Genomic DNA, 17,010 nt, shown 5'->3' on the forward strand with positions numbered 1-17,010 from the left:
ATTCTGTATTGGCCCTCAAAGCTATTCCTCATATGACGTCACAGAGGCGCGCCGCTCTGATTGGTTGAAATTTCGTTCGCGGGTGAGAATTGCGCACTGTTTTCAAAAAGGTCGATTTAAGTCAATTAAAGGTCGAAATGAGTAGTTTTAATGACGGGGTTTCATTTATAACGATGCCAGTTAGTGATTTATGTATTTGTACCCCCTAGGGTTTATGTGACCTTTAAAGAATCAAAACTACTTACTCGTTGTAGTAAAATAAGTATATGATTGATGACCATAAAGATTTTCCATCACACAACTTGTAACATAACGATTCCTTCCTCGGAAGCGAGGTTGTGGTCGAAGAAACAATAATACTGTTAGTAGTATTATATTGACACCCACCTCGCTTCCACGAGAGAAATTGTTATGTTATAAGCTATGTCATGCAAAATCCTATTGGCCATCAATAAAATACATAATTTACTACCAGTAGAAAGTAGTTTTGATTTTGTAATTCGGTGAAAACAAACCTAAATAGCATTTATCCTCAGACTGGCGGGTGTTCGCGACAGGGCGCCGCCATTTTTGAAAATCGTAAAGTTACGGGCTAAAGTCTGTTAGAATTAATGAGATTATGGTTTGTTTTCATCAAGTTAGAAAATCAAAACTACTTTGTACTCGTAGTTAAATATGTATTTGAATCATGACCAAAAGGATTTTGCATGACACAACTTGTAACATAACTATTGCTTCCACGGAAGCGAGGTGGGGGTCGAAGTGACAATACCGCGAGATAAATTTCTTGCTACATTCACGTGCTTAACGTCCACTCGCCAGTATGTAGATACTAGTCAATGTACGTCTTTATGTTTGGTCTTATAATCCTAATTAGTTTATTATCATACTTGTATGCATTTTGGAACTAAATGAAAAGCAGACGATCTGCTGATACTTAACAGGACTGTAATATCTAGACATTTTATAGTTTGCCAATGTGAATCATAATTCGCACACACGCCCTAGTGTATGTTGTTTGTCTGATTACACTTCACGGCGAAAACAATGATTCTGTTGAAAGCTACGACAAATGAATAAAAACCAAATGAAAATATTAAAATTAAAACAGATTAAAGTTATAGGAACAATGTCAGGCTATTACCTTGTTCGAGGAATGTATCCATCAATATCCACAAAAATGAGTTATATGCCATTCATCTGCAGCTGTTCCAAGTGATGTGTCTTTTAACAGTCTAATATACGAAAAAGTGACATATCGTTTCGGGTATTTCACATTGGCGTATAGTCTCATTGGTCACCCAAGATAGCACACCTGGCAACTAATTGCATAATGTCCTCCATTCTTTAAAGAAAGTAATTTAGTTAGCCAATAATGAGCAATCCATCAATGTATTGGCGGTTAATCCTTTGAAACAAGGACGTTGTTTTTACGCAGACACAGTCACGACAGAGTGTATTCAGTATAGATTAGTAAATCTACATACATAAACACTACGTTTTGACAAATCCGATGTGCAAGATAAAAGTAATTAATCAAGCAGCGTGTTATCAGTTAATCCTTTGATCGATGTTTATAATGTTGAGTATTTACTCCAGACACAAGAAATGCCAAATGGGAACCTTTATCGGGTAATCTAAGTGGTGTTACCACTAAATATACCTGTTAAAATTCATTAACTGACCATCAAGTGAATGATGACAAATAACATGTGTAGGTTTATACCACCTAACACGGGTTACGACAAGGGAGCATTAATTGCTGTATTGCATGTGATTTTAATTGCATGTGAAAACTTATGGGCCGACACCGAACAGAACTTCATTGTTGCATAAGAAATACATATAAGCATTTGCTGTGTGCTAAAACTGTACGTACCTATTTCAGATTCTTCTAGCAATGGCAAAGTAGGGTTGTTTAGTTTACGGATTCAAATAAATCAAATGTCAATTTTTAATATCATACGTAATAGACGTCATATTTTTACATGACATGATTACATATCGAGGTAAAAACACAGAAATGGGATCCAGGCATTAGAAAACCTGAAAAGCCCACACTGCTTTGATACTTTATTACAATCAGGCAAGAACTACCAGGGATATTTTCAAATAGCTGCATCTGATGGGCATCCACCCTTCTTAATGTCGCATTGTTTAGGTTGAAGAAATTAACCGTAACCGTGATGAGCGAGGCTGATCATCGTTTTTGCTATCACTAGCGTCTGGCTCGAACAAATAAGGCCTAGCGACACCAAGCGATTTTGACAGAATCGTCTATGAAACAAGTTGTAACTTGGAAACTAGGCAAAGCAGGAGACAAAAATAAATGACAGTAGATTGTGAGAACATATAGCTTTCATTTTTCACAACAGTTGTCACGATTTCAGGTTTATACAAACCTGTAAATAAGATAATTTACCCCCTCAAATGTACATGAATTCTGCATCGGCCCTCATAGCTATTCCTCATATGACGTCACAGAGACGCGTTGCTCTGATTGGTTGAAATTTCGTTCGCGGGTGAGATTTGTGTACCGTTGTCAAAAAGGTCGATTAAGTTAATTAAAGATCGAAATGAGTATTTTTAATGACGGGGTTTCATTTATAACGATGCCAATTAGTGATTTATGTATTTGTACCCCCCTAGAGTATATGTGATCTTTAACCACTAGGCTACCTCACCAGCCCATGGTGTCTATGACAGGGGAAGAGAAACAGATAAAGCATTCCATGGAATAGAAAATGACAAAAGGAAGAAGATACATCTACATACCCATGATTTCTAAAAATGTCTTTAGAACAATGAACCAGTAATCTTTCCTTTCCAACTGGATGATATCATGTACAGCACATCAACACTTGTATGTTTTAAGTTGTCATATTGAAAAGCGTACTTGTGTCAGCCAGTTGCATTTACATAAATGTTGACATATATAATAGGTTGCATTTAGCTGACAATCCAATTTCTTCTGTGTTAATATGTGAACTGCAGACATATATAATGTTGCTCAGAATTCACCGATTATATGTATACTACAAGTCAAATGCCTTGAAACAAGTCTCACACAAATTCAACTTGGTCAAGTAAGTTTTCACATGTATTGACAAACTGGCAATTCACATGTATCAGCTGTAGTGCAAATAAGCAACAATTTATTGGCAAACAAGAATAAGTTGGACTGGCGCAGAGAACGCGTTTACGACGAGAAGTAGGCGGTGCACGGCAGTGAGCAAACCCATTTGGTTTGTGAAAGGTAGAGATGTAGGCTAGTGCACGTGCATTGCATGATGATGAAGTTGATTCTACGTGTACCTGCACTCGGAGTTTGCTGAGACAGGCCACACGCTTCACCCATCGCACTACACTTGATCGCGGACAACCTGGGGCCGCTTCGCTCACAATGGTAAGCACCAGTGGGCGGCACTCATACATGCTTATATGGGTTAATTGTCAGGTCGATGCTCAACTTATCCTTGTTTGCCAGTAAAAGATGGTGGATAGCTCACCCCCTTAATACAGAACTTTGAACATGAAAGTTTTGTGAAGGAGTCTTTGACCTTCAGGCCCAAGTTCATAGTTAAACTGACATCAACCTGGAATAGCTCTAGGAAGATCAAAAGAACATTTCCATAGTGCACTGAAGTAGAAAACACTACCGGTATATAAGTTAGTGGCTCACTGGCCCATAACAGAAGTCAACCATTTTTATTGCAAGAGCTGCTGAAAGCCTATGCACAGTGTCATCACAGGAGTGGGAATATTGCTGTAAATATCACTAGCCAAACAGCAGCATAGCTTCAGTCAAACCTCTACCTCTTCACAAACAAACAATAAGCATAATTTTGTTAACAATTTGGAATTTTCTGAAACATCCTAATGTTTTTAAATTTAGGGGTATACTAACATCTCCATCAATACAAAACTAGAACGTCTTCTTGTATATTGGTCCTGGTGTGAGAGTCATGTAAGAAACCCCTGCAGAACAATAACCGTAAATCTTACCACAATAACAACTACAAGTTTTAGTGACATTTGCTTCAAACTCGTTATGGAATATCAACCTCTGAGTAGATGTACATAGAAACAACACGAGTATGTCTTGTCACTGAACCTAACACATCAAAGTATGTCTTGTCACTGAACTTAACATATCAAAGTATGTCTTGTCACTGAACCTAACATATCAAAGTATGTCTTGTCACTGAACCTAACATATCAAAGTATGTCTTGTAACTGAACCTAACATATCAAAGTATGTCTTGTCACTGAACCTAACATATCAAAGTATGTCTTGTCACTGAACCTAACATATCAAAGTATGTCTTGTCACTGAACCTAACATATCAAAGTATGTCTTGTCACTGAACCTAACATATCAAAGTATGTCTTGTCACTGAACCTAACATATCAAAGTATGTCTTGTCACTGAACCTAACATATCAAAGTATGTCTTGTCACTGAACCTAACATATCAAAGTATGTCTTGTCACTGAACCTAACATATCAAAGTATGTCTTGTCACTGAACCTAACATATCAAAGTATGTCTTGTCACTGAACCTAACATATCTAATGTATGTCTTGTCACTGAACCTAACATATCAAAGTATGTCTTGTCACTGAACCTAACATATCAAAGTATGTCTTGTCACTGAACCTAACATATCAAAGTATGTCTTGTCACTGACTGAACCTAACATATCATGTCTTGTACTGAACCTAACATATCAAAGTATGTCTTGTCACTGAACCTAACATATCAAAGTATGTCTTGTCACTGAACCTAACATATCAAAGTATGTCTTGTCACTGAACCTAACATATCAAAGTATGTCTTGTCACTGAACCTAATATCAAAGTATGTCTTGTCACTGAACCTAACATATCAAAGTATGTCTTGTCACTGAACCTAACATATCAAAGTCATGTCTTGTCACTGAACCTAACATATCAAAGTATGTCTTGTCACTGAACCTAACCATATCAAAGTATGTCTTGTCACTGAACCTAACATATCAAAGTATGTCTTGTCACTGAACCTAACATGTCTTGTCACTCACTGAACCTAACATATCAAAGTATGTCTTGTCACTGAACCTAACATATCAAAGTATGTCTTGTCACTGAACCTAACATATCAAAGTATGTCTTGTCACTGAACCTAACATATCAAAGTATGTCTTGTCACTGAACCTAACATATCAAAGTATGTCTTGTCACTGAACCTAACATATCAAAGTATGTCTTGTCACTGAACCTAACATATCAAAGTATGTCTTGTCACTGAACCTAACATATCAAAGTATGTCTTGTCACTGAACCTAACATATCACTGAACCTAACATATCAAAGTATGTCTTGTCACTGAACCTAACATATCAAAGTATGTCTTGTCACTGAACCTAACATATCAAAGTATGTCTTGTCACTGAACCTAACATATCAAAGTATGTCTTGTCACTGAACCTAACATATCAAAGTATGTCTTGTCACTGAACCTAACATATCAGTATGTCTTGTCACTGAACCTAACATATCAAAGTATGTCTTGTCACTGAACCTAACATATCAAAGTATGTCTTGTCACTGAACCTAACATATCAACTGAACCTAACACATATCAAAGTATGTCTTGTCACTGAACTAACATATCAAAGTATGTCTTGTCACTGAACCTAACATATCAAAGTATGTCTTGTCACTGAACCTAACATATCAAAGTATGTCTTGTCACTGAACCTAACATATCAAAGTATGTCTTGTCACTGAACCTAACATATCAAAGTATGTCTTGTCACTGAACCTAACATATCAAAGTATGTCTTGTCACTGAACCTAACATATCAAAGTATGTCTTGTCACTGAACCTAACATATCAAAGTATGTCTTGTCACTGAACCTAACATATCAAAGTATGTCTTGTCACTGAACCTAACATATCAAAGTATGTCTTGTCACTGAACCTAACATATCAAAGTATGTCTTGTCACTGAACCTAACATATCAAAGTATGTCTTGTCACTGAACCTAACATATCTAATGTATGAACAGTTTTTATGTATAAGTTTGTATTTTGCAGAACACAAGAATCAAATTACGTCAAAGTATATTTTTTTCACATTTTGTTCTTTAGGAATGTTGGATTACGCATTTTTGAAGAGGAATTCTCATGTTATGTTAAAATCTTATACATGTGACAGTCATACAAATACGGCATGAAATGCTAACTCATTGAACAAGAAAATAAGGAGTAAGCCAATATTTGCCACAGTCATTAGCTTAAGTAGTTAGGAATACCAATACAAAAGTTTGGTTCAACTGGAAAAATAGTATTCTGGGACAGAAACATAACAGTGAGGATGGGTGATAGTATTCTGGGACAGAAACATGACAGTGAGGATGGGTGATAGTATTCTGGGACAGAAACATGACAGTGAGGATGGGTGATAGTATTCTGGGACAGAAACATGACAGTGAGGATGGGTGATAGTATTCTGGGACAGAAACATGACAGTGAGGATGGGTGATAGTATTCTGGGACAGAAACATGACAGTGAGGATGGGTGATAGTATTCTGGGACAGAAACATGACAGTGAGGATGGGTGATAGTATTCTGGGACAGAAACATGACAGTGAGGATGGGTGATAGTATTCTGGGACAGAAACATGACAGTGAGGATGGGTGATAGTATTCTGGGACAGAAACATGACAGTGAGGATGGGTGATAGTATTCTGGGACAGAAACATGACAGTGAGGATGGGTGATAGTATTCTGGGACAGAAAACATGACAGTGAGGATGGGTGATAGTATTCTGGGACAGAAACATGACAGTGAGGATGGGTGATAGTATTCTGGGACAGAAACATGACAGTGAGGATGGGTGATAGTATTCTGGGACAGAAACATGACAGTGAGGATGGGTGATAGTATTCTGGGACAGAAACATGACAGTGAGGATGGGTGATAGTATTCTGGGAAAGAAACATGACAGTGAGGATGGGTGATAGTATTCTGGGACAGAAACATGACAGTGAGGATGGGTGATAGTATTCTGGGAAAGAAACATGACAGTGAGGATGGGTGATAGGTATTCTGTGAGGATGGGTGATAGTATTCTGGGACAGAAACATGACAGTGAGGATGGGTGATAGTATTCTGGGACAGAAACATGACAGTGAGGATGGGTGATAGTATTCTGGGACAGAAACATGACAGTGAGGATGGGTGATAGTATTCCTGGGACAGAAACATGACAGTGAGGATGGGTGATAAACATTCTGAGGACAGAAACATGACAGTGAGGATGGGTGATAGTATTCTGGGACAGAAACATGACAGTGAGGATGAGGATGTATCTGTGATAGTATGAGGGGACAGAAACATGACAGTGACATGATGGGTGATAGTATTCTGGGACAGAAACATGACAGTGAGGATGGGTGATAGTATTCTGGGACAGAAACATGACAGTGAGGATGGGTGATAGTATTCTGGGACAGAAACATGACAGTGAGGATGGGTGATAGTATTCTGGGACAGAAACATGACAGTGAGGATGGGTGATAGTATTCTGGGACAGAAACATGACAGTGAGGATGGGTGATAGTATTCTGTGAGGATGGGTGATAGAAACATGACAGTGAGGATGGGTGATAGTATTCTGGGACAGAAACATGACAGTGAGGATGGGTGATGGGTATTCTGGGACAGAAACATGACAGTGAGGATGGGTGATAGTATTCTGGGACAGAAACATGACAGTGAGGATGGGTGATAGTATTCTGGGACAGAAACATGACAGTGAGGATGGGTGATAGTATTCTGGGACAGAAACATGACAGTGAGGATGGGTGATAGTATTCTGGGACAGAAACAAACAGTGAGGAGTGTATTCTGGGAAAGATGAGGTGATAGTATTCTGGGACAGAAACATGACAGTGAGGATGGGTGATAGTATTCTGGGAAAGAAACATGACAGTGAGGATGGGTGATAGTATTCTGGGACAGAAACATGACAGTGAGGATGGGTGATAGTATTCTGGGAAAGAAACATGACAGTGAGGATGGGTGATAGTATTCTGGGACAGAAACATGACAGTGAGGATGGGTGATAGTATTCTGGGAAAGAAACATGACAATGGGTGATATGATTCAGAAACATGACAGAGAGGATGGGTGATAGTATTCTGGGACAGAAACATGACAGTGAGGATGGGTGATAGTATTCTGGGACAGAAACATGACAGTGAGGATGGGTGATAGTATTCTGGGACAGAAACATGACAGTGAGGATGGGTGATAGTATTCTGGGACAGAAACATGACAGTGAGGATGGGTGATAGTATTCTGGGACAGAAACATGACAGTGAGGATGGGTGATAGTATTCTGGGACAGAAACATGACAGTGAGGATGGGATGACTTGGCATGGCGTAACCTCACATGACTTGGCCCTTTAATTTTAAAACACAAGCATACCATAAGATAATCATAAGGACATCAAAATCCAGTTTAACCAACTTACTTGAAAGACAGAATAAAAAATAAATTGCAACAGAAATCTAGCTAAGTTGCACCAAAAATCTGAATGCAGGTATTGGTCTGGTATGGCAAAAGATGGCCTCTACATGATAGTCTGCCCAGGTATGGAGGTGCTGCAATAGCAACATGGTGTCCTTGTATTCCTACATGCTACAGACTCATAGTTTCTGCACTACATCTCACCATTGCTCACATGTGGATATCTTCAGAGATGATCACATTTCTGTACTTGAAACAAAAGAAACATGAAGGCAATGGACTTTTGTAATTTTGTAATGGCTTTGCATATCTAACTCTTTGAATGAAATTGTGCTAAGTCAGTATTTCTGAGTAACAGATTATTTTCTCACACATAATCAATTGCTTTAAAATCAAATTTTGACTTTGATGTGATGCATCACTCCATGAAGATATGAAGACACCTTGTCAGGTTAATTTTTGAATCAACAAGTCTGTACAGAACCCTCAAACTATTTCAAATAATCAAAATACTGGTTCAAGTAATTTCAATGGACAGTGACATTACTAGAAATACTACATTGTGCATTGTCACCTTTGTGACACTAAGTTTTAAATGATGATCGGTCAATGTCCTAAAATTTGAACCAGTCTGAAATCCTGAGAAGACACTTTATATACCATACCAGAACATACACACAGACAGCATGTAGAATGTTGAAAAATCAGAACAAACAAAAATCAAACAAAAATTCTTTGCATCCTTACAAAACAGCTGTGTTCCCTGGCCATTGAACAAATCTAGGTGATTCCTGAAAACAGATTCACAATGTTTGAGATATTTAAACTCAAGTTACCAAGGGAGTGTAGATGCTTCTATCGAAGGGTTTGTTGGCAGAAGGAGAGTCGCTAACGCGTGCCTTCGTGCAAGCACAGTGCTGAAGATAGAAAAGCAAAACATGTACAAAATAAGTCTAAAAAAGGCACAAAGAAGTCTAAGTTTCCTCCCTATCAGAACTATTAAATAGGTATTGATCCTTGTAAAGGGTCATATGTATTACTGACATATCAAGTTCTTGATTGGAAATGATCTGATCAACATTTCTACAGCACATACATGAGATGTCAAAGATTTCATTGGATGAGTGAGTTTAACACTGTTTTGACCACTAGTTCTGTTTTACCATGGCATTTCAGTGTAGCTTGACATGCAGGTGTCAGAGAACCTCTTTCAGAGACCCACAAACATTGGGTACGGCATAAACACACCATGCAGCATATTCAATAGGATTTAAACCCATGAACTGGCACAACAAAGGGATGCAACTCTGCAAGTGCAGAGCCTTGGACAAGTGGTCTATGGGTCTCATCACTTTACTCCTGAAGCCCAGGCTCTTCTCTGGCTTATCACCATGACTACTGTAGAGCCTCATGTATAACAGGCAGTCATCACGAGCTTCAGTTACAAACAACAGAATGACTATCTTGATACAAGGAAGCAAGGCATTTAGTGTGGCTTATGTCTAATTTCTGTGTGGAAAGCAAACAAACTGACAGCTGTTCCCAATATTGACAGAGGCTGTGCTGTGCTATTGTTCAGCACCCTGTCAACATGGGCATCTGCATTACAAAAAGGTGCATTACTGAGAGAATATTAGACTGACTGACGAGTTGTAAACATTAATAATACAATATCACTTAGTATACAGTTAAATCAGTCTACAGACACAGAAACTTCACACATTACTATAAACAGCTACATTAAAGAATCCAGACCAAACAATCCAGTGACTGATGTATAGTCTCTGATAGAAGCAAATCTCCTAGTGCATACACCCAATCTACCTTGTAGCCTCTACTGATAAGCAGAGATTACTAGGGACCATTTCTAAACTGGAACCCTTCCAGTACCTACAAGGTGCATCTACATGTATAGTCAGTGGGTAGGGTATTACTGGTAAGCTGTTTTCAGCAACATGCCAGCAGTATCTCAGCAGACACCAGAAATGGCCCTTACACATGTAGGGAGTTGAACCTTAGGTTTAACAAGCACCTTAACCACTTGCCTAAACCACCATCTCTAAAGATCCATGATTACAGGTCTTGTTACACCACAACAGATACCACCATGACAACTGTATTAGCAGCATAACACAGACCATCATTCCGGGTTAATTACAGCAAGCCTTCGTGCAAGCACATAGCTGTAGAGGTGTTAGGGAACATTACAATCTGCCAAAATAAGTTTGCTTCATGAATGTTTTTTACAAACAGGCATATGTTAATAAACAAATTTTAACTTGACTAACACATTTGCAAAACAAATTTTATAGTCACACACACTTGCTACTCATGTTTCACATCCAGATGTTTAGATCCATGGAAAACATTTTTCATCACCAACAATCTTCCATGCATTAAAGGTGCATTATTAGATCTTCAATGTTTATGCACTGTTTTCTTTATATTCTTGAGGACCAATATTTGACCTTCAGAAAATCTGATTTAGCACAGACAGCTGTGTTACACAAGTGCTGTTTATGTGAATAGCTGACATCCACTCCATGCATCAGTTTATACTAAACATTAATAACAAGTGAGACTGGAGACTGTTAGTTGTTGACACACAGGACAGACTTGAGATGGAAGTGGGTTCACCATGCACACACAGAACAACCACAATATTCAGGATACATCTACTACAAAACTACAACTGTTGCTTTTTCTAACGTTCACATTACTGTGGCTCTACTGGTCCAAAATACTACTGCTGCTGCAACTATTTACAATATCATCTACTATTAACACCACTACTACTTCTACTGGTATATATACCTTGTTCATATAAATTTGTGCATATATATTTGATTTTACAGCATGTAACACCTAGCATGCTATGAGAAGGTAAACTTTGCTATACTTCTGGATCTAAGTAAGAGTAGTCTCTGCACCTTGTTATGTACCCTGACATCTGAGAAATGTGAAACTTTCTAATAGAATTGTTGTGACTACCATTTCCACTACCACTACTACAACTACTACTACTACTACCTCCACCATCACAACCACTTTGACAGACCATACCACAACCTCTACCGCTACAATGTCTATTTCTGGTCCACTACAACTTTATCAATTTCCCAGGGTATTTTTAATATCCATGATGATCTCAAATATGTTATGATTTTCAAAAGATTTATTAATTCATGGCTTCTTTTTCACATTCACTGGGTTCATGTGGTTTTAGTTCCAAAACTGTAGGGTCAGTACTTGATGTTTCTTTTCTTGAAAAAATAATAATTTCACATGCAAATGATTAAGAAAAGGAAAAATGATTACTTCTGTTACTAGGGCCTATATTGTTTCATTGCTGAAATTATTTAACTGGCACAATGTGTATAAGAAAAGGACCCTTAAAATGTACATTTTCTTCAACATTTCGGAAATTTTGAATCAGCAGATCAGTGAAGTAATCATACAATAACTGACCATCAAACGTAATGTTGATGCACCAGCATCATTCAACTATCCCATGTCCTCTATCAATGGCAGGCACTGATGCATGCCACCATATCTACTATGTGGTTCTGTAAATGCTGCAATGGCTGTTAACATTGCTTATTCTCGTAGAACTTTGACCTACATAATTTGACCTGCACCAAATCATATTTCTTAGGGCTTTTAAGAAATGAGTCTCATGTTAGAACATTGCTGAGCCAATCTTTACAAATAGATATTTCTTTTTGTTGGTTTAGACATGTTAAAGTGAAACATATCTCTTACAGGAAAAATATCTGATCATAAGTCAATGACAATTAAAACTAAAACAGTAAATAAGAAAAAAAAAATCTATGTTTCAACATGAACATAAAATTACCCCAAGAAGTTCAAGGATTGAAAAAAAGATACTATTTGGGTGACAGCTGTTTTAATTACAAGATGATAGGACATGTACTGGAAGCACCAGAAGGTTTAGCATCCTCCGACTCACCAAGAGAGACATGGACAAGTCTCAGCTGGAAGCACTTTGTTACTGTTATTGTTGAATATATTTTAGGTGTGCTGAAAAAACAATCAACAAGACATCACTCCTCAACTGATAAACAAGCAAAACTCACTGTGACCACTGGACACTTCCCCCTAACTTCAACACTCCTGATCAATCTTATTTTTAGCAAAATCTAATTTCAAGTAAATAATAAGCATATCTGATATTAATGAGAGGATTAATTTTTAAAAAGATTGGGGTAAACAATAAATGACGTTTCTACCATAGATTTTTCACCATGTAAAATATTCACTTATCAGATTTGAATTAGCAGGGCTCCAGATAATTTTTCATCAGGAGTACGTACTCCTTATTTTTTCAATTTTTTCGTTTCATATATGCACCACAACACTGCAATAATCAATAAAACAATACATTTTCAGATAAATACGTCTATAAAGGATTCTAAGACCGTACACCATTGCTGTGGTGCGTTTCTGCTATGTTTTCTAAATTATTTCCTACCGTATCGTGCTTATTTTATATCCGTACATACGCCGATACGACCCTTATCTGGAGCCCTGATTAAGGCATACCAGTTAATTGTGAATTATTGTGAAAAATGGTGAATATTACACTCTAAACCTAGAATGAAAAGATACAGACAAGCAAACGTTACAAGAATGATTGACAACCAATGGTTAGTTACATCAAAGACATATCTAATGATAATTTACAATGTTGAAAGCTAGCAAGCCAAGGCTTTACAAGTACATAAGGGGACATACACTTACAACTTTTTAGAGCAATAACTGGCAATAAGGCAATAGTTTGCTGGAATGAAAATGTATTCTGCTCCAATTTATATTTTCCTGTTGATACACATCCAGTAAATAAAAGTAATCTTAATTTTGTCAAGTTTGTCATACTTTCAAACACATAAAATCATATTTGGTAATAATAACTGAACAATATTAGTAGTAGGTGTGTTTATGCAGAAAACTTTAATCAAATTCTTCTGCAATAAGAAAGCAATATGTGCATTGTTACAGTATATATGCCAGTCAATTACACAGCACAAAACGTCATACAATCATTATCAGATTATGTCCAAGTGGTTTTGGTGCTAAATGACACACTCAGCAATTTTCCAGCTATATGACAGTGGTCTGAAAATAACAGGCTAGACAAAACATGTGACTGACGTCATGGGCATCAATCTATGCAACTGACATACGATGACAAGCATCGACATAGTCATTGAACCTGACAACCTGATCCTGTTAGTCGCCTCTTATGACAAACCTTATCTGACAAACCTCAATTCTAATTTCTAACCCAGATCTTTACCGGTAATCTGAGACCATACATTAGGTATATAATCTAGTATATGGTCTCTACGGTAATTTTGTACAAGTATTTGTTACATGCCATATATAAGTCTACAGATATATCACATAGTGTAGATATATGGTATAGTATGCTTTTCCATATTTTTAATAAAAATGCCTAAATTATAGACAGAGGTTGATATCGTGAAGACAAAATTACAGATATAACATATAACGGATAACGTATATGTACATGCATGTTTCGATGCACATGGCAATGATCCTGATATATCTAGCTAAATGGTGGCCTGTGGTGGCCCAGAAAGTGAGAATCTAAGATTCCGTGGTGAATGGAATTCTCTTTCTTCTAGCACATCACATAATACTTGGTAAAACTGGAACTACAGTTGAACATCATTGTGTTGTTGTAGTCGTGAGGACCTGGGAAAACGTTTGTGCTATCCGGGGCTGAAGTAAAACTAAGTACCCTCCTAGTTCATATGAATAAACTCGTATTCCAGCCAAGCCCTACACCTTGGTATAGTGCAAAGTCGTCTAGTTATATGCTGGACTAAGTACCCTCCCTACAACCTGACAATGTGGATATTTATTTGTCATTGATCTATTCAGTACCTCCTACAATCGTCCTCTCGGTGACAGTATTTTATTTAAACTAGGATTACACTGACGATCAAATTAACAGTTGACTCGAACTAGAAAAACTGCCGCAGTGTCTGTCGGTGTCGCTGCTTCAAGACCGAAGGCAAAGTATTTGGGGGATTAATCTACATCTTCACATCCTCCATTACCAGCTGTTTACTGTACTTGTAGTTGTATATTGCACCTGTTACCTGTAGTGTAGCTATAAATGTTGTGATTGAATCCACTAAATAAATTTACTTCTCTGCGTTGTTTACAGCAATAATGGAGTAATCATTGAAGATGTATTGCTTAAATTAGTTAGTACGAGTTATCGTCGTCTTTCGAGCAAAATATCTGTAGAATGTTTAGAAATAATTGTATATTTTCTATATGATATTCATTAATAGAAATATGTGAAATAATTTGTTAAATATCAAGAATAAGTTTACTATGTTCACGCAAAGAAATAAGTAAGGGAGCAAAGTATTTGTGCTACAACTATTAACATTACGAATAATAAATCTAACAATCATATAATTAAACTTGAAAACAAAAATACGTAAATGCAACGATATATTATTAATGTACTTATAGAAGTATAAATGCCAAATTTTACTTTTAAAACTGAATTATGATCAGTCAAGATTTCTTAGAAGCTTCACTTTAAACATCAGTTCTAAGGGTATTCGATATTTTGCGACAATATTTAGACTGGGCTCTGTCTTTGCATAGCACTTACTGAAAGTCTAACGCTTTAGACTTGCTTTGCAATCAGAACGGTCAAATTGTTCTGTTTGCCAAAACTGGCGAAAAAGGTCCTTTGAAAAGCCACTCATATTAAGTTGGCAAATATACAGGATATGTCACAAACACATTCATTGTGTATGGTATATTAGGGACCGTTCATAATTTATGGATAAACAAAATTGATTACCTCCCCAGAACAAAGTTCACCCCCAAGCCTACAACTTTAGGGGCTACAACTTCTTGGTTATAATTATATTGCATATATATAGGACGACGTTTACTATGTGTAGCAGGGCGTGGAGTCATCCCACAGATGACATCCTTACCTTGTCAGCTTGCTGACGGGGTTAACCTCTTTGGTCATGTGGACAAGGCTACATATGCAATAAACAAGATGTTGTTATCCATGAAGTCTTATGCTTCATTATTGACTCACCAACTTCTAGTATGCCGATCAAACAATTAGTCCTATGCGTTGTCAGATAGTTTATTTAGATACACACGTGAGAGAGTTTAGTTTTACGCCGCACTCAGCAATATTCCAGCTATATGGCGGCGGTCTGTAAATAATCGAGTCTGGACCAGACAATCAAGTGATCAACAGCATGAACATCAATCTGTGCAATTGGGAACCGATGACATGTGTCAACCAAGTCAGCGAGCCTGACCACCCGATCCCGTTAGTTGTCTCTTATGACAAGCATGGGTTACTGAAGATCAATATTCTAGCCCTGACCTTCACCGGTCAGATACACACGTGAAACTCTATATATAACTGTGATGAATGATATCGAACGTCAGTATTATTTCGATCATTAAATGTTTGTTCTATGATTAATTTGCTCCACAACGATGCAACAGCTGAGTGCAAGTTTGCCGTGTGGTACAGAGCAAGGATTCACTCTATATTGTACATAAATTCTGCCAGGCTTTGTAGATTCCACAATAGGCTACATGATATACGTGTTGTCTAGATGTGACGCTCCGTGGTATTCTAGCTGAACACCAGTTTCAGGGGCATGCCTTTCCTGATTAACATATTGTGCTAGGCCTGGTCAAATTTTGATGATTAAAGTTAACACTAAAAACACCCGCGTTAAGAATTTACTCTGCACAGGTGAGGTGAAATTGGATTTAACGTCGTGCTTGAGAATATTTCGCTAATTAATATGACGACGTGCATGCGCGCGTGTGTGTATGTGCGGCTGCTTGTACTAGCCCAGTCTTAAGCTGCATGGTTTTATAGTGCTAGCCCACTGAGATACCATGCCGCAGTGAAACATGAATACCCCACTCAGACACATTATACTGACTCCGAGCCGACCAGTCCTTGTTGTACCCATTAATGCCGAGCGCCAGGCAGGGACCAACAAGTACCATATTTTAACGTCTTTTGGTATGACGCGGTCGGAGATTGAACCCACGACCTTCCGCTCTCCGGGCGGACGCTCTAACCACTACACCACGGAGGCGGTCTACTCTGCACAGACTGCTTGCTTGAAAGCTAGTGTAGGTATATCGATCGTTTTGGTAACAAAAGGCGACAAGTTAACATGCAAGCATAGAATGAATGCAGATATAACCTTATGTGATATGTATAGATAATGATATAAACATATCACGGATGAGTTGGTTATTATGTGATAATAAGCTTACACTTAGCATACCCTAACATCTGTACAACTGGATACAACATGACGTAGGCCTACAGAGCCCCGATCAGGATATATATAGAAATGGGAACATGGAACATACGGCCCGGCTGTTACTGTGTATGGTATATTTAATATATTTATAC

General features: G+C 37.7%; 1 protein-coding gene across 4 annotated transcripts in view; it reads right to left on the bottom strand.

Moving 5' to 3' along the window:
- The window catches only part of LOC124262677 (STE20-related kinase adapter protein alpha-like), a 37,205-nt gene extending 22,433 nt beyond the window's left edge, over positions 1-14,772 (bottom strand). Inside the window, exons 1-3 of one of the 4 annotated variants that reach the window (XM_046697184.1) lie at positions 14,675-14,770; positions 12,496-12,566; positions 9,362-9,442 (exon numbers count right to left, since the gene is read on the bottom strand). In XM_046697184.1, coding sequence (XP_046553140.1) covers positions 9,362-9,442; positions 12,496-12,507 — 93 coding nt within the window. In that variant the 5' untranslated portion in view covers positions 12,508-12,566; positions 14,675-14,770. Of the gene's footprint in view, positions 1-9,272; positions 9,317-9,361; positions 9,443-12,495; positions 12,567-14,674 lie in introns of all 4 variants that reach the window. The other 3 variants (XM_046697185.1, XM_046697186.1, XM_046697187.1) reach the window with 3 other exon arrangements.
- Positions 14,773-17,010: the final 2,238 nt, after the last annotated feature.

This window comes from Haliotis rubra, unplaced genomic scaffold, assembly GCF_003918875.1.
Source record: "Haliotis rubra isolate DU_JTF1 unplaced genomic scaffold, ASM391887v1 Scf85, whole genome shotgun sequence".
NCBI lineage: Eukaryota > Metazoa > Mollusca > Gastropoda > Lepetellida > Haliotidae > Haliotis > Haliotis rubra.